Genomic DNA, 17,252 nt, shown 5'->3' on the forward strand with positions numbered 1-17,252 from the left:
CAAGCGAGGCAGTCACTAGGCAGTTCATTAGCAAGGGCATCACAGCAACTAGGCAAACAAGCGAGGCAGTCACTAGGCAGTTCATTAGCAAGGGCATCACAGCAACTAGGCAAACAAGCGAGGCAGTCACTAGGCAGTTCATTAGCAAGGGCATCACAGCAACTAGGCAAACAAGCGAGGCAGTCACTAGGCAGTTCATTAGCAAGGGCATCACAGCAACTAGGCAAACAAGCGAGGCAGTCACTAGGCAGTTCATTAGCAAGGGCATCACAGCAACTAGGCAAACAAGCGAGGCAGTCACTAGGCAGTTCATTAGCAAGGGCATCACAGCAACTAGGCAAACAAGCGAGGCAGTCACTAGGCAGTTCATTAGCAAGGGCATCACAGCAACTAGGCAAACAAGCGAGGCAGTCACTAGGCAGTTCATTAGCAAGGGCATCACAGCAACTAGGCAAACAAGCGAGGCAGTCACTAGGCAGTTCATTAGCAAGGGCATCACAGCAACTAGGCAAACAAGCGAGGCAGTCACTAGGCAGTTCATTAGCAAGGGCATCACAGCAACTAGGCAAACAAGCGAGGCAGTCACTAGGCAGTTCATTAGCAAGGGCATCACAGCAACTAGGCAAACAAGCGAGGCAGTCACTAGGCAGTTCATTAGCAAGGGCATCACAGCAACTAGGCAAACAAGCGAGGCAGTCACTAGGCAGTTCATTAGCAAGGGCATCACAGCAACTAGGCAAACAAGCGAGGCAGTCACTAGGCAGTTCATTAGCAAGGGCATCACAGCAACTAGGCAAACAAGCGAGGCAGTCACTAGGCAGTTCATTAGCAAGGGCATCACAGCAACTAGGCAAACAAGCGAGGCAGTCACTAGGCAGTTCATTAGCAAGGGCATCACAGCAACTAGGCAAACAAGCGAGGCAGTCACTAGGCAGTTCATTAGCAAGGGCATCACAGCAACTAGGCAAACAAGCGAGGCAGTCACTAGGCAGTTCATTAGCAAGGGCATCACAGCAACTAGGCAAACAAGCGAGGCAGTCACTAGGCAGTTCATTAGCAAGGGCATCACAGCAACTAGGCAAACAAGCGAGGCAGTCACTAGGCAGTTCATTAGCAAGGGCATCACAGCAACTAGGCAAACAAGCGAGGCAGTCACTAGGCAGTTCATTAGCAAGGGCATCACAGCAACTAGGCAAACAAGCGAGGCAGTCACTAGGCAGTTCATTAGCAAGGGCATCACAGCAACTAGGCAAACAAGCGAGGCAGTCACTAGGCAGTTCATTAGCAAGGGCATCACAGCAACTAGGCAAACAAGCGAGGCAGTCACTAGGCAGTTCATTAGCAAGGGCATCACAGCAACTAGGCAAACAAGCGAGGCAGTCACTAGGCAGTTCATTAGCAAGGGCATCACAGCAACTAGGCAAACAAGCGAGGCAGTCACTAGGCAGTTCATTAGCAAGGGCATCACAGCAACTAGGCAAACAAGCGAGGCAGTCACTAGGCAGTTCATTAGCAAGGGCATCACAGCAACTAGGCAAACAAGCGAGGCAGTCACTAGGCAGTTCATTAGCAAGGGCATCACAGCAACTAGGCAAACAAGCGAGGCAGTCACTAGGCAGTTCATTAGCAAGGGCATCACAGCAACTAGGCAAACAAGCGAGGCAGTCACTAGGCAGTTCATTAGCAAGGGCATCACAGCAACTAGGCAAACAAGCGAGGCAGTCACTAGGCAGTTCATTAGCAAGGGCATCACAGCAACTAGGCAAACAAGCGAGGCAGTCACTAGGCAGTTCATTAGCAAGGGCATCACAGCAACTAGGCAAACAAGCGAGGCAGTCACTAGGCAGTTCATTAGCAAGGGCATCACAGCAACTAGGCAAACAAGCGAGGCAGTCACTAGGCAGTTCATTAGCAAGGGCATCACAGCAACTAGGCAAACAAGCGAGGCAGTCACTAGGCAGTTCATTAGCATTCTGCCAGTCAAACACTCATTCTTAGCATGCTCTCAGTCTCTAGTAATAAATAATAATAATAATAATAAAACTCTTATTCCTTTGTTAAGACAACCAAGGGTTTTGGATCCCACTTCTGACACCAAACTATGCTAGCTAGCTTTAGAGAGCAATAAACAAGCGTGTGTTCATTCAGTCATCTTTATTCCTAACTGAACTTCCTGTGTCCCCGAATGGCAGCATAATCATCTCATAACAGAAGACCAGGACATGTGACAGTTTAAAAAATCTAATAACTGAAATCACAGGAATCTTGAAATGGAAACAAGGTAGTGTCACCTGGTAGAAGTGTCATCTGTAGAGAACAGTTTATTCCTCACCAATTCAGGCACATTCTAAGACAACTCGTTTGACCATTATGATTACTATGGGGTCTTTAGCAAGCACTTAAGAGGTCCCAAGTCCAAACTGAACCCTGGCCCCTTACTTAGGCCCTTGTTGATGCCCCCACTAGAATATTTCAATGGATTGGATCAGTATTTAAACAAAAACCTTGGAGTAAAGGGGCTAATGATCCGTTTGGAATGGGGCCACCAGACTCAGCTCCACCACTGTCTTGTTGACTAGTTCACAGCTTCATGTCTTATGAGAATGTCATATCATCATACCAAACAATATCATCACAGCTAGCACAGAACGTTCCCTAAAGGTTCTCTTTTGGTTGATTGAAATAACTTCCCCAGTGTTCTGGGAACCAGTATCTGTTAGCTGGTATCACATAATATGATATAATGTGCTGTAGAATACAATTTCATCCACAGGTTGGTGGCACGTTACTGGGGTGGACGGGCTTGTGGTAATGGCTGGAGAGGAATCCGTGGAATGGTATGTAAATACATGGTTGGATGCCATTCCATTTGCTCCGTTCCAGACATTATTATGAGCCGTCCTCCCCTCAGCCTCACTGGTTTCATGATCATACCACTGTAGTCCAGTTGTCGACTCCCATCACAGTTAAAGGAGCATTTTCCTATTTCTGAATAAGATCTCTGTTTCTGGTGTAAATGGCATGTTCTAGAAGGGTCCAGACAGTGTTTTGTGTGATTTGTCTTGTTTTTCATACGTTTCTCCCAGCCAGGATACACTTCCTCATTGCTCGTTGTGCAGAGTATCAGGACACATAAACATGTGAACTAAAGCTCCAAAAACACCCATATATCCTTTTAGAGATGGACTGTCAGTATAGTGATGTAGGTCTTAAGATGTTGTACATGTTAAATTGTGTCATTCCCAAATGTATCCGCAACATTATAATCCATTTTGGTCGACTCTAAAACAACATATTTGGGTGGGTTTTGTTCATGTCATTTGCGTTGCCAGATTACTGCACAACGAGCAAGGAAGAGTGTCACGGCTGGGGTAGGTTTCTCAAAAACAAGACAAAGCACAAAAAAGGTGTCTGAACTCTTCTAGGACATTTAATTTACATCACAAATAGAGATTTACTTCAGAAATATGAAAATGTGCCTTTTAACTAGTCCAGGACATCATACAGGACCTCGTCTATCAGCACGTCGTTGTCACCCACAGGTATGTCCTGACACAGCTGCTCCCTGAAGGACAGAGCGATGGTGTACGGCTTCCCCTTGGGGTGCTTCATACAGCGTTCCAGGTATGAGTCGTAGAAGCCCTTCCCTCGGCCCAGACGATTCCCCTTCCTGTCAAATCCCAGGCCTGGCATCAAGATCAGGTCAAGACCTCCTGCATGGGAGGAAGACATGACAATACATGAATGAGGAGGAGGCTTACTAAAATACCTTATGAACCATTCTTCAGAGAGCTGATGCCATCTCAGAATGTAACCCTGTTATCTGGGTCAGAGGTTATACAGCAGTGGTGATATAGGTCTATAGTCAGCCATCTCTATGCATGTTTAAAACAGTATGTCTGATCTTCTACCTCAATTACAATACATCTTGTTAAAGCGTTGCCTCACCCCTGTATGGTGATCCTAGTTCAACACAATGAAAGGATTGGTTGGTGATCCAAGTTCAACACTATGAAAGGATTGGTTGGTGATCCAAGTTCAACACTATGAAAGGATTGGTTGGTGATCCAAGTTCAACACTATGAAAGGATTGGTTGGTGATCCAAGTTCAACACTATGAAAGGATTGGTTGGTGATCCAAGTTCAACACTATGAAAGGATTGGTTGGTGATCCAAGTTCAACACTATGAAAGGATTGGTTGGTGATCCAAGTTCAACACTATGAAAGGATTGGTTGGTGATCCAAGTTCAACACTATGAAAGGATTGGTTGGTGATCCAAGTTCAACACTATGAAAGGATTGGTTGGTGATCCAAGTTCAACACTATGAAAGGATTGGTTGGTGATCCAAGTTCAACACTATGAAAGGATTGGTTGGTGATCCAAGTTCAACACTATGAAAGGATTGGTTGGTGATCCAAGTTCAACACTATGAAAGGATTGGTTGGTGATCCAAGTTCAACACTATGAAAGGATTGGTTGGTGATCCAAGTTCAACACTATGAAAGGATTGGTTGGTGATCCAAGTTCAACACTATGAAAGGATTGGTTGGTGATCCAAGTTCAACACTATGAAAGGATTGGTTGGTGATCCAAGTTCAACACTATGAAAGGATTGGTTGGTGATCCAAGTTCAACACTATGAAAGGATTGGTTGGTGATCCAAGTTCAACACTATGAAAGGATTGGTTGGTGATCCAAGTTCAACACTATGAAAGGATTGGTTGATCCAAGTTCAACACTATGATCCAAGTTCAACACTATGAAAGGATTGGTTGGTGATCCAAGTTCAACACTATGAAAGGATTGGTTGGTGATCCAAGTTCAACACTATGAAAGGATTGGTTGGTGATCCAAGTTCAACACAATGAAAGGATTGGTTGGTGATCCAAGTTCAACACTATGAAAGGATTGGTTGGTGATCCAAGTTCAACACTATGAAAGGATTGGTTGGTTTAAGAACATGAAAGGAGTTTCTCAAAGCTATAAAACAACGCTGTTCATCCTATTTAAAACAGAAATACACTTCACCCTACAAAATAAATGTGGCTAAAAATGCTATTGTTGGTTGGTGAACTGCAGGCCTGCTTCAATTGCAGAACTAAAACATGCATTGCCAGTTCTACAGTCTCCAGCATGATCAATTCTTTATGAATTCCATCAGACCAACAAGCTACAGATTCTCTGAAAAGATGGATGGTGTTGGATCAATATTTCACAACATCCTGGTGGAACCGGTAGATCAAGTGCTCAACAACTAAAGAAATAACAGATGAGATGATTCACAGAATGTTTCAAAACATCTATGAATCAGGGCCCATATGTATCAATCGTCTCAGGGTAGGATGCTGATCTAGAATCAGTTTTGCAACACGGTTAAAATGAAAAGATTACATGGAAAGAGTGGACCTGATCCTAGACTTTATGAATGAGGCACCAGGCTTCTGGTGATGATGTGAACCTCCACTCCATTCTGCTCAGTGTAGCCTGAGACTCCAATATCAAAATCTCTTCCTGTTGTCACGCAACCTTGACGTTCATGAATCATTTATGCAGATTAAGCAGGGATATTATGCATTCAGTTCACAACAGCAGCAGGTTGGGGATGCCAACTGTTGTGGTCTCTTCTCCGGCCCTCCAGACTGCAGGGTAACATCCATCTATTATTGATGCATATAGCCTACTGTTGTTCACATGACTCATCTGGCATCACATCATCCACTTTAAATGGCAGTAAGGATCCAAATTCAACACAATGAAAGGATTGTTGGTGATCACACACACAACACTATCCCAATGTGTAAATAACACAGAGCCCAATCAAAGGCCTCTGTTTTTATCGACTCAACAGTCTTTTCTATTCCTATCCAATTCAAAGATCTCAGATGAATGTTAAATCATTCACTTTCTGAAAGGACATCTACTCCTGAAGGCTGTGCCAAAATGCCATTGCCCCTTTTATCTCTCTGCTGTGTGTTCTCTCTCTCTCACTATGCTGTGTTCTCTCTCTCTCTCTCTCTGCTGTGTTCTCTCTCTCTCTCTCTGCTGTGTTCTCTCTCCAAGCTGTGTTCTCAACCCTCTATCTGCTGTGTTCTCTCTCCCTCTCTGCTGTGTTCCAAGTTCAACTATGCTGTGTTCTCTCTCCCTCTCTCTGCTGTGTTCTCTCTCCTCTCTCTGCTGTGTTCTCTTCAACACTATGAAAGGATGTGTTCTCTCCCTCTCTGCTGTGTTCTCTCTCTCTCTGCTGTGTTCTCTCCCTCTCTGCTGTGTTCTCTCTCTGCTGTGTTCTCTCTCTCTGATGTGTTCTCTCTCCAAGTTCAACACTGCTGTGTTCTCTCTCCCTCTCTCTGCTGTGTTCTCTCTCCCTCTCTCTGCTGTGTTCTCTCTCCCTCTCTCTGCTGTGTTCTCTCTCCCTCTCTTGCTGTGTTCTCTCTCTATGCTGTGTTCTCTCTCTCTCTATGCTGTGTTCTCTCTCTCTCTCTCTGCTGTGTTCTCTCTCTCTCTGCTGTGTTCTCTCTCTCTGCTGTGTGTTCTCTCTCCCTCTCTGCTGTGTTCTCTCTCTCTCACTCTCTCTCTCTCTGCTGTATTCAAAACCCTCTCTGCTGTGTTCTCTCTCACATCCCTTCTGCTGTATTCTCTCCCTCTCTGCTGTGTTCTCTCTCTCTCCCTCTCTGCTGTGTTCTCTCTCTCTCCCTCTCTGCTGTGTTCTCTCCCTCTCTGCTGTGTTCTCTCTCAACACTGAAAGGTGTTCTCTCAAGTCTCTCTCTGCTGTGTTCTCTCTCCCTCTCTGCTTGTGTTCCTCTCTCTCTGCTGTGTTCTCTCTCTCCCTCTCTGCTGTGTTCTCTCTCTCTCTGCTGTGTTCTCTCTCTCCCTCTCTGCTGTGTTCTCTCTCTCACTCTGCTGTTGTTGGTCTCAAGTCTCTCCCTCTCTGCTGTATTCTCTCTCTCTCTCTGCTGTGTTCTCTCTCTCTCTCTGAAAGTGTTCTCTCTCTCTCTGCTGTGTTCTTCAACACTCTCTGCTGTGTTCTCTCTCTCTCCCTCTCTGCTGTGTTCTCTCATCTCCCTCTTGCTGTATTCTCTCTCCCTCTCTGCTGTGTTCTCTCCCTCTCTGCTGTGTTCTCTCTCTCTCTGCTGTGTTCTCTCTCCCTCTCTGCTGTGTTCTCTCTCTCTCCTCTCTGCTGTGTTCTCTCTCTCTCTCTGCTGTATTCTCTCTCTCCCTCTCTGCTGTGTTCTCTCTCTCTCTGCTGTGTTCTCTCTCTCTCCCGCTCTGCTGTATTCTCTCTCTCTCCCGCTCTGCTGTATTCTCTCTCTCTCTCTCAACTCTCTCTGAAAGGATCTCTCCTCTGCTGTATTCTCTCTCTCTCTCTGCTGTGTTCTCTCTCTCTCTCTCTGCTGTATTCTCTCTCTCCCTCTCTGCTGTATTCTCTCTCTCTCTCTCTGCTGTATTCTCTCTCTCCCTCTCTGCTGTGTTCTCTCTCTCTCTCTCTGCTGTGTTCTCTCTCTCTCTCTCTGCTGTATTCTCTCTCTCTCTCTCTGCTGTGTTCTCTCTCTCTCTCTGCTGTATTCTCTCTCTCCCTCTCTGCTGTGTTCTCTCTCTCTCTCTGCTGTATTCTCTCTCTCTCTGCTGTGTTCTCTCCCTCTCTGATGTGTTCTCTCTCTCTCTCTGCTGTGTTCTCTCTCTCTCTGCTGTGTTCTCTCCCTCTCTGCTGTGTTCTCTCTCTCTCTGCTGTGTTCTCTCTCTCTCTCTGCTGTGTTCTCTCTCCCTCTCTCTGCTGTGTTCTCTCTCCCTCTCTCTGCTGTGTTCTCTCTCCCTCTCTCTGCTGTGTTCTCTCTCTCTCTATGCTGTGTTCTCTCTCTCTCTATGCTGTGTTCTCTCTCTCTCTCTCTGCTGTGTTCTCTCCCTCTCTGCTGTGTTCTCTCTCTCTATGCTGTGTTCTCTCTCTCTCTCTCTGCTGTGTTCTCTCCCTCTCTGCTGTGTTCTCTCTCTCTCTCTCTGCTGTGTTCTCTCTCTCCCTCTCTGCTGTGTTCTCTCCCTCTCTGCTGTGTTCTCTCTCTCTCTGCTGTGTTCTCTCCCTCTCTGCTGTGTTCTCTCCCTCTCTGCTGTGTTCTCTCTCCCCTCTCTGCTGTGTTCTCTCTCCCTCTCTGCTGTGTTCTCTCTCCCTCTCTGCTGTGTTCTCTCTCTCTCCCGCTCTGCTGTATTCTCTCTCTCTCTCTCTGCTGTGTTCTCTCTCCCTCTCTGCTGTGTTCTCTCTCTCCCTCTCTGCTGTGTTCTCTCTCCCTCTCTGCTGTGTTCTCTCTCTCTCCCTGCTGTATTCTCTCTCTCTCTCTCTGCTGTGTTCTCTCTCCTCTCTGCTGTGTTCTCTCTCTCTCTGCTGTGTTCTCTCTCTCTCCCGCTCTGCTGTATTCTCTCTCTCTCTCTCTGCTGTATTCTCTCTCTCCCTCTCTGCTGTGTTCTCTCTCTCTCTCTGCTGTGTTCTCTCTCTCTCTCTGCTGTGTTCTCTCTCTCTCTCTCTGCTGTATTCTCTCTCTGTCTCTCTGCTGTGTTCTCTCTCTCTCTCTCTGCTGTATTCTCTCTCTCCCTCTCTGCTGTGTTCTCTCTCTCTCTCTCTGCTGTGTTCTCTCTCTCTCTGCTGTATTCTCTCTCTCCCTCTCTGCTGTGTTCTCTCTCTCCCTCTCTCTCTCTCTGCTGTGTGTCTCTCTCTCTCTCTCTCTCTCTCTCTCTCTGCTGTATTCTCTCTCTCCCTCTCTGCTGTGTTCTCTCTCTCTCTCTGCTGTGTTCTCTCTCTCTCTGCTCTCTGCTGTGTTCTCTCTCTCTCTGCTGTGTTCTCTCTCTCCCTCTCTGCTGTGTTCTCTCTCTCTCTGCTGTGTTCTCTCTCTCTCCCTCTCTGCTGTATTCTCTCTCTCTCTCTGCTGTGTTCTCTCTCTCTCTCTCTGCTGTGTTCTCTCTCTCTCTGCTGTGTTCTCTCTCTCTCTGCTGTGTTCTCTCTCCCTCTCTGCTGTGTTCTCTCTCTCTGCTGTGTTCTCTCTCTCTCTGCTGTGTTCTCTCTCTCTCTCTGCTGTGTTCTCTCTCCCTCTCTGCTGTGTTCTCTCCTCTCTGCTGTGTTCTCTCTCTCTCTGCTGTGTTCTCTCTCCCTCTGCTGTGTTCTCTCTCTCTCCCTCTCTGCTGTGTTCTCTCCCTCTCTGCTGTGTTCTCTCTCTCTCTGCTGTATTCTCTCTCTCTCTGCTGTGTTCTCTCCCTCTCTGCTGTGTTCTCTCTCTCTCTCTCTGCTGTGTTCTCTCTCTCTCTGCTGTGTTCTCTCCCTCTCTGCTGTGTTCTCTCTCTCTCTGCTGTGTTCTCTCTCTCTCTGCTGTGTTCTCTCTCCTCTCTCTGCTGTGTTCTCTCTCCTCTCTCTGCTGTGTTCTCTCTCCCTCTCTCTGCTGTGTTCTCTCTCTCTCTCTGCTGTGTTCTCTCTCTCTCTATGCTGTGTTCTCTCTCTCTCTCTCTGCTCTCTCCTGCTGTGTTCTCTCTCTCTCTGCTGTGTTCTCTCTCTCTCTCTCTCTGCTGTGTTCTCTCCTCTCTGCTGTGTTCTCTCTCTCTCTCTCTGCTGTGTTCTCTCCTCCCTCTCTGCTGTGTTCTCTCTCCTCTCTGCTGTGTTCTCTCTCTCTCTCTGCTGTGTTCTCTCTCCTCTGCTGTGTTCTCTCTCTCTCTGCTGTGTTCTCTCCCTCTCTGCTGTGTTCTCTCTCCCTCTCTGCTGTGTTCTCTCTCCCTCTCTGCTGTGTTCTCTCTCTCTCTCTCTCTCTGCTGTGTCTCTGCTGTGTTCTCTCTCTCTCTCTGCTGTGTTCTCTCTCTCTCTCTCTGTGTGTCTCTCTCTCTCTGTATTCCTCTCTCTCTCTGCTGTGTTCTCTCTCTCTCTCTGCTGTGTTCTCTCTCTCTCCTGTATTCTCTCTCTCTCTCTCTGCTGTATTCTCTCTCTCTCTCTCTGCTGTATTCTCTCTCTCTCTGCTGTGTTCTCTCTCTCTCTGCTGTGTTCTCTCTCTCTCCTGCTGTGTTCTCTCTCTCTCTCTCTGCTGTATTCTCTCTCTGTCTGCTGTGTTCTCTCTCTCTCTCTGCTGTGTTCTCTCTCTCTCTGTGTTCTCTCTGCTGTGTTCTCTCTCTCTCTCTGCTGTGTTCTCTCTCTCCCTCTCTGCTGTGTTCTCTCTCTCTCTCTCTGCTGTGTTCTCTCTCTCTCTCTGCTGTGTTCTCTCTCTCTCCTCTCTGCTGTGTTCTCTCTCTCTCTGTGTTGTGTTCTCTCTCTGTGTTCTCTCTCTGCTGTGTTCTCTCTCTCTGCTGTGTTCTCTCTGTGTTCTCTCTCTCTCTGTGTTCTCTCTCTCTCCTCTGCTGCTGTTCTCTCTCTCTCTGCTGTGTTCTCTCTCTCTCTGCTGTGTTCTCTCTCTCTCTGCTGTGTTCTCTCTCTCTCTGCTGTGTTCTCTCTCTGCTGTGTTCTCTCTCTCTCCCTCTCTGCTGTGTTCTCTCTCCTCTCTGCTGTGTTCTCTCTCTCTCTCTGCTGTGTTCTCTCTCTCTCTGCTGTGTTCTCTCTCTCTCTCTGTGTTCTCTCTCTCTCTGCTGTGTTCTCTCTCTCTCTCTGCTCTGTGTCTCTCTCTCTCTGCTGTGTTCTCTCTCTCTCTGCTCTCTGCTGTGTTCTCTCTCTCTCTCTCTGCTGTGTTCTCTCTCTCTCTCTGCTGTGTTCTCTCTCTCTCTCTCTGTATTCTCTCTCTCTCTCTCTGCTGTATTCTCTCTCTCTCTCTGCTGTGTTCTCTCTCTCTCTCTCTGCTGTGTTCTCTCTGCTGTATTCTCTCTCTCTCTCTGCTGTGTTCTCTCTCTCTCTGCTGTGTTCTGTTCTCTCTCTCTGCTGTATTCTCTCTCTCTCTGCTGCTGTGTTCTCTCTCTCTCTCTCTGCTGTGTTCTCTCTCTCTCTCTCTGCTGTGTTCTCTCTCTCCCTCTCTGCTGTGTTCTCTCTCTCTCTCTGCTGTGTTCTCTCTCTCTCTGCTGTGTGTGTGTTCTCTCTCTCTCTCTGCTGTGTTCTCTCTCTCTCTGCTGTGTTCTCTCTCTCTGCTGTGTTCTCTCTCTCCTCTCTGCTGTGTTCTCTCTCTCTCTGCTGTGTTCTCTCTCTCTCTCTGCTGTGTTCTCTCTCTCTCTCTGCTGTGTTCTCTCTCCTCTCTGCTGTGTTCTCTGCTGTGTTCTCTCTCTCTCTCTGTGTGTTTCTCTCTCTCTGCTGTGTGTTCTCTCTCTCTGCTGTGTGTTCTCTCTCTCTGCTGCTGTGTGTTCTCTCTCTCTGCTGTGTTCTTCTCTCTCTCTGCTGTGTGTCTCTCTCTCTGCTGTGTGTCTCTCTCTCTGTGTTGCTGTTCTTCTCTCTCTCTGCTGTGTTCTCTCTGCTGTGTGTTCTCTCTCTCTGCTGTGTGTTCTCTCTCTCTGCTGTGTGTTCTCTCTCTCTGCTGTGTGTTCTCTCTCTCTGCTGTGTGTTCTCTCTCTCTCTCTCTCTGCTGTGTGTTCTCTCTCTGCTGTGTGTTCTCTCTCTCTGCTGTGTGTTCTCTCTCTCTGCTGTGTTCTTCTCTCTCTGCTGCTGTGTTCTCTCTCTCTGCTGTGTGTTCTCTCTCTCTGCTGTGTGTTCTCTCTCTCTGCTGTGTTCTCTCTCTCTCTCTCTGTGTTCTCTCTCTCTCTCTGCTGTGTTCTCTCTCTCTCTGCTGTGTTCTCTCTCTCTCTCTCTGCTGTGTGTTCTCTCTCTCTGTGTGTTCTCTCTCTCTCTCTCTGTGTGTTCTCTCTCTGCTGTGTGTTCTCTCTCTCTGCTGTGTGTTCTCTCTCTCTCTCTCTCTGTGTGTTCTCTCTCTGCTGAGTTCTCTCTCTCTCTGTGTTCTCTCTCTCTGCTGTGTGTTCTCTTTCTCTCTGCTGTGTGTTCTCTCTCTCTGCTGTGTGTTCTCTCTCTCTGCTGTGTGTTCTCTCTCTCTGCTGTGTGTTCTCTCTCTCTCTCTCTCTGCTGTGTGTTCTCTCTCTGCTGTGTGTTCTCTCTCTCTGCTGTGTGTTCTCTCTCTCTCTCTCTGCTGTGTGTTCTCTCTCTCTGCTGTGTGTTCTCTCTGCTGTGCTGTGTGTTCTCTCTCTCTGCTGTGTGTTCTCTCTGTGTGTTCTCTCTCTGCTGTGTGTTCTCTCTCTCTGCTGTGTGTTCTCTCTCTCTCTCTGCTGTGTGTTCTCTCTGCTGTGTGTTCTCTCTCTGCTGTGTGTTCTCTCTCTCTGCTGTGTGTTCTCTCTCTGCTGTGTGTTCTCTCTCTGCTGTGTGTCTCTCTCTCTCTCTGTGTGTTCTCTCTCTCTGCTGTGTGTTCTCTCTCTCTGCTGTGTGACCTCTCTCTCTCTGCTGTGTGACCTCTCTCTCTGCTCTCTGCTGTGTGTTCTCTCTCTGCTGTGTGTGTCTCTCTCTGCTGTGTGTTCTCTCTCTCTGTGTGTTCTCTCTGCTGTGTTCTCTCTCTGCTGTGTGTTCTCTCTCTCTGCTCTCTCTCTGCTGTGTGTTCTCTCTCTCTGCTGTGTGTTCTCTCTCTCTGCTGTGTTCTCTCTCTCTGCTGTGTGTTCTCTCTCTCTGCTGTGTGTTCTCTCTGCTGTGTGTTCTCTCTCTCTCTCTGCTGTGTGTTCTCTCTCTGCTGTGTGTTCTCTCTCTGCTGTGTGTTCTCTCTCTCTGCTGTGTTTCTCTCTCTCTGCTGTGTGACCTCTCTCTCTGCTGTGTGACCTCTCTCTCTCTGCTGTGTGACCTCTCTCTCTCTGCTGTGTGTTCTCTCTCTGCTGTGTGTTCTCTCTCTCTGCTGTGTGTTCTCTCTCTGCTGTGTGTTCTCTCTCTCTGCTGTGTGTTCTCTCTCTCTGCTGTGTGACTCTCTCTCTGTGTGTGACCTCTCTCTCTCTGCTGTGCTGTGTGTTCTCTCTCTGCTGTGTGTTCTCTCTCTCTGCTGTGTGTTCTCTCTCTCTCTCTGCTGTGTGTTCTCTCTCTCTGCTGTGTGTTCTCTCTCTGCTGTGTGTTCTCTCTCTCTGTGTGTTCTCTCTCTCTCTCTGCTGTGTGACCTCTCTCTCTGCTGTGTGACCTCTCTCTCTGCTGTGTGACCTCTCTCTCTGCTGTGTGACCTCTCTCTCTGCTGTGTGACCTCTCTCTCTCTCCGCTGTGTGTTCTCTCTCTCTCTCCGCTGTGTGTTCTCTCTCTCTCTCTGCTGTGTGTTCTCTCTCTCTCTCTCTCTCTGCCTTGTTCTCTCTCTCGCTCTCTGCTGTGTTCTCTCTCTCTCTGCCGTGTTCTCTCTCTCTCTGCCGTGGTCTCTCTCTCTGCCGTGGTCTCTCTCTCTGTCGTGTTCTCTCTCTCTCTCTGTCGTGTTCTCTCTCTCTCTGTCTCCACATGTAAGTAAGTATCTGAACAAGAGGAAAATGCTTTGAAACAAGTTTCAGATGCACAGCAGGATGTCAATCCTGACAGGTAGCAATTTGTGTTGTGTTGTCCACACACACACACACCTCCAGACCTTTGCTTTCTATGCACCCCAGGACAAAGAGACATTCGTTATGAGGATGGAACTTCTGTTATGAAAAGAGGGGGAAATAATATGGTCTAAAACCTTCTGTCAGCTACTGGGAATATTCAAGGTACTTGGAATAAGGTGCCCTTCTTGTTGCTATGTGAAAACCATGACGATAATCAAAGCAAATTTGGTGGCACGGCAAGACAGACCTTTCCCCCCCATCTCTTCTCATGTATTTAAATTTGCTTTGCATTATGGTCTATCTGTAGTTTCCTTGACAACAGCCATGATAGGTTCATGAGAGGTATTCAAGGCTGCAGGACTGAGTCAGAGTAGAGAGAAATTAATCAAACCAGCTGTTCACTGTCAGAGGGAGCCCTATAAACTGAAGACGTGATTGGTTGGTATACAGAGACTATAGAAAGGCTCCACCCCCTTGAACTTTTTTCACATTCTCTTGCATTTTTAAGTGGGATTGAAATAGATTTAACTGTTGTTTTTTAAAGTCAATATATATTATATATATATATATTACAAATGAATAAAAAATAAACAACTAAAATAGTCATTGCAAATGTCACCCTCTTTGTTTAGGCAAAACCTAAATGAGTTATTTGGCTTAACAAATCAAATAAGGACTCCCTCTGTGTGAAATAACAAGGGTTGACATGATTTTTTAATGACTATACTTTCCTCTGTCCCCCATACATACAACATATGTAAGGTCCCTCTGTCAAATATTACATTTCTAGCACAGATTCAACTACAAAGACCACGGAGCTTTATCTAAAGCCTCATAAAGGAGGGCAGTGATTGGTAGATGGGTAACAATAACAAATTAGACATTGAATATATCTTTAAGCATGGTCAAGGTAATAATGATGCTGTGGATGATGTATTAAACCACCAAGACACATCAAAGATGCAGTCGTGCTTCTGAACTGAGCTGCAGGACAGGAAGGAAACTGCTTAGGGACGTCACCATTGGTGATTTTAAAACAGCAGAGTTCAGTGGCTGTGATGGGAGAAAACTAAGGATGGATCAACAGCATTGTAGTGACTCCACAATAATGACCTAAATGACGGAGTGAAAAGAAGAATACAAATATACAGAATACATGCATATCTATGCAACAAGGCACTAAAGTAATACTGCAACAAAAACAAGGCAAAGAAATGCAAAGCCTTATGCCAAATCCAACACAACACATCACTGAGTAACTGCCTCCTTATTAAAGCATGGTGGTGGCTGCATCATGGTATGGGTATGCTTGACATCGGCAAAGACTGGGGAGTTTTTCAGGATGAATAGAAACGGGATGGAGCTATGCGCAGGTAAAATCCTAGAGGAAAATCTGCTTCAGTCTGCTTTACACCATACACTGGGAGAGGAATTCACCTTTCAACAGGACAATAACCTACAACACAAAGCCAAATCTACTGGAGTTACTTACCAAGAACACAGTGAATGTTTCTGTGGCCAAGTTTCAATTTTGACTGAAATCTGCTTGAAAATATATGGCAAGATGTGAAAATTGCAGTCTAGCCATGATCCCCAACACCTTGACAAATCTTGAAGAATTTTCTAAAGAATAATGGGCTAATATTGCACAATACAGGTGTGCAAAGCTCTTAGAGACTTACCCAAGAAGACTGACCGCTGAAATCGCTGCCAAATGTGTTTCTGACATGTATTGACACAGAGGGGTGAATACTTATCTAATCAAGGTATATATATATATATATATATATATATATATATATATATAGGGTTTTATTTTTCATTCTTTTTTTTAAATTGAATTTTTTCTTCCACTTTGACATGAGTATTTTGTGAAGATCGTTGACAAAATATAAAAATTAAATGAATTTTTACCCCATTTTGGAACGCAACAAGTGAACCTGGTTACAAGTGAACCGGGTTACAAGTGAACCGGGTTACAAGTGAACCTGGTTACAAGTGAACCTGGTTACAAGTGAACCGGGTTACAAGCCCAAGCCTTCCCCATTTCTCCTTCTCCCAAATCCATTCTGCTGATGTTCTGAAAGAGCTGAAAAATCTGGACCCCTACAAATCAGCCGGGCTAGACAATCTGGACCCTTTCTTTCTCAAATTATCTGCCGAAATTGTTGCCACCCCTATTACTAGCCTGTTCAACCTCTCTTTCGTGTCGTCTGAGATTCCCAAAGATTGGAAAGCAGCTGCGGTCATCCCCCTCTTCAAAGGGGGGGACACTCTTGACCCAAACTGCTACAGACCTATATCTATCCTACCATGCCTTTCTAAGGTCTTCGAAAGCCAAGTCAACAAACAGATTACCGACCATTTCGAATCTAACCATACCTTCTCTGCTATGCAATCTGGTTTCAGAGCTGGTCATGGGTGCACCTCAGCCACGCTCAAGGTCCTAAATGATATCTTAACCGCCATCGATAAGAAACATTACTGTGCAGCCGTATTCATTGATCTGGCCAAGGCTTTCGATTCTGTCAACCACCACATCCTCATTGGCAGACTCGACAGCCTTGGTTTCTCAAATGATTGCCTCGCCTGGTTCACCAACTACTTCTCTGATAGAGTTCAGTGTGTCAAATCGGAGGGTCTGCTGTCCGGACCTCTGGCAGTCTCTATGGGGGTGCCACAGGGTTCAATTCTTGGACCGACTCTCTTCTCTGTATACATCAATGAGGTCGCTCTTGCTGCTGGTGAGTCCCTGATCCACCTCTACGCAGACGACACCATTCTGTATACTTCCGGCCCTTCTTTGGACACTATGTTAACAACCCTCCAGGCAAGCTTCAATGCCATACAACTCTCCTTCCGTGGCCTCCAATTGCTCTTAAATACAAGTAAAACTAAATCCATGCTCTTCAACCGATCGCTACCTGCACCTACCCGCCTGTCCAACATCACTACTCTGGACGGCTCTGACTTAGAATACGTGGACAACTACAAATACTTAGGTGTCTGGTTAGACTGTAAACTCTCCTTCCAGACCCATATCAAACATCTCCAATCCAAAGTTAAATCTAGAATTGGCTTCCTATTTCGCAACAAAGCATCCTTCACTCATGCTGCCAAACATACCCTTGTAAAACTGACCATCCTACCAATCCTCGACTTTGGCGATGTCATTTACAAAATAGCCTCCAATACCCTACTCAACAAATTGGATGCAGTCTATCACAGTGCAATCCGTTTTGTCACCAAAGCCCCATATACTACCCACCATTGCGACCTGTACGCTCTCGTTGGCTGGCCCTCGCTTCATACTCGTCGCCAAACCCACTGGCTCCATGTCATCTACAAGACCCTGCTAGGTAAAGTCCCCCCTTTTCTCAGCTCGCTGGTCACCATAGCATCTCCCACCTGTAGCACACGCTCCAGCAGGTATATCTCTCTGTTCACCCCCAAAACCAATTCTTTCTTTAGCCGCCTCTCCTTCCAGTTCTCTGCTGCCAGTGACTGGAACGAACTGCAAAAATCTCTGAAACTGGAAACACTTATCTCCCTCACTAGCTTTAAGCACCAACTGTCAGAGCATCTTACAGATTACTGCACCTGTACATAGCCCACCTATAATTTAGCCCAAACAACTACCTCTTTCCCAACTGTATTTTATTTATTTATTTATTTTGCTCCTTTGCACCCCATTATTTTTATGTCTACTTTGCACATTCTTCCATTGCAAAACTACCATTCCAGTGTTTTACTTGCTATATTGTATTTACTTTGCCACCACGGCCTTTTTTGCC

At 46.4% G+C, this 17,252-nt stretch overlaps 1 protein-coding gene across 1 annotated transcript in view; it reads right to left on the reverse strand.

Moving 5' to 3' along the window:
• Positions 1-2,219: 2,219 nt before the first annotated feature.
• Positions 2,220-17,252, reverse strand: part of mthfs (5,10-methenyltetrahydrofolate synthetase (5-formyltetrahydrofolate cyclo-ligase)) — an 89,399-nt gene continuing 74,366 nt past the window's right edge. The window contains exon 3 of the mRNA XM_046348975.1: positions 2,220-3,713. Coding sequence (XP_046204931.1) covers positions 3,487-3,713 — 227 coding nt within the window. The 3' untranslated portion in view covers positions 2,220-3,486. The remainder of the gene's footprint in view (positions 3,714-17,252) is intronic.

The sequence above is a fragment of the Oncorhynchus gorbuscha genome, linkage group LG05 (genome assembly GCF_021184085.1).
Source record: "Oncorhynchus gorbuscha isolate QuinsamMale2020 ecotype Even-year linkage group LG05, OgorEven_v1.0, whole genome shotgun sequence".
NCBI lineage: Eukaryota > Metazoa > Chordata > Actinopteri > Salmoniformes > Salmonidae > Oncorhynchus > Oncorhynchus gorbuscha.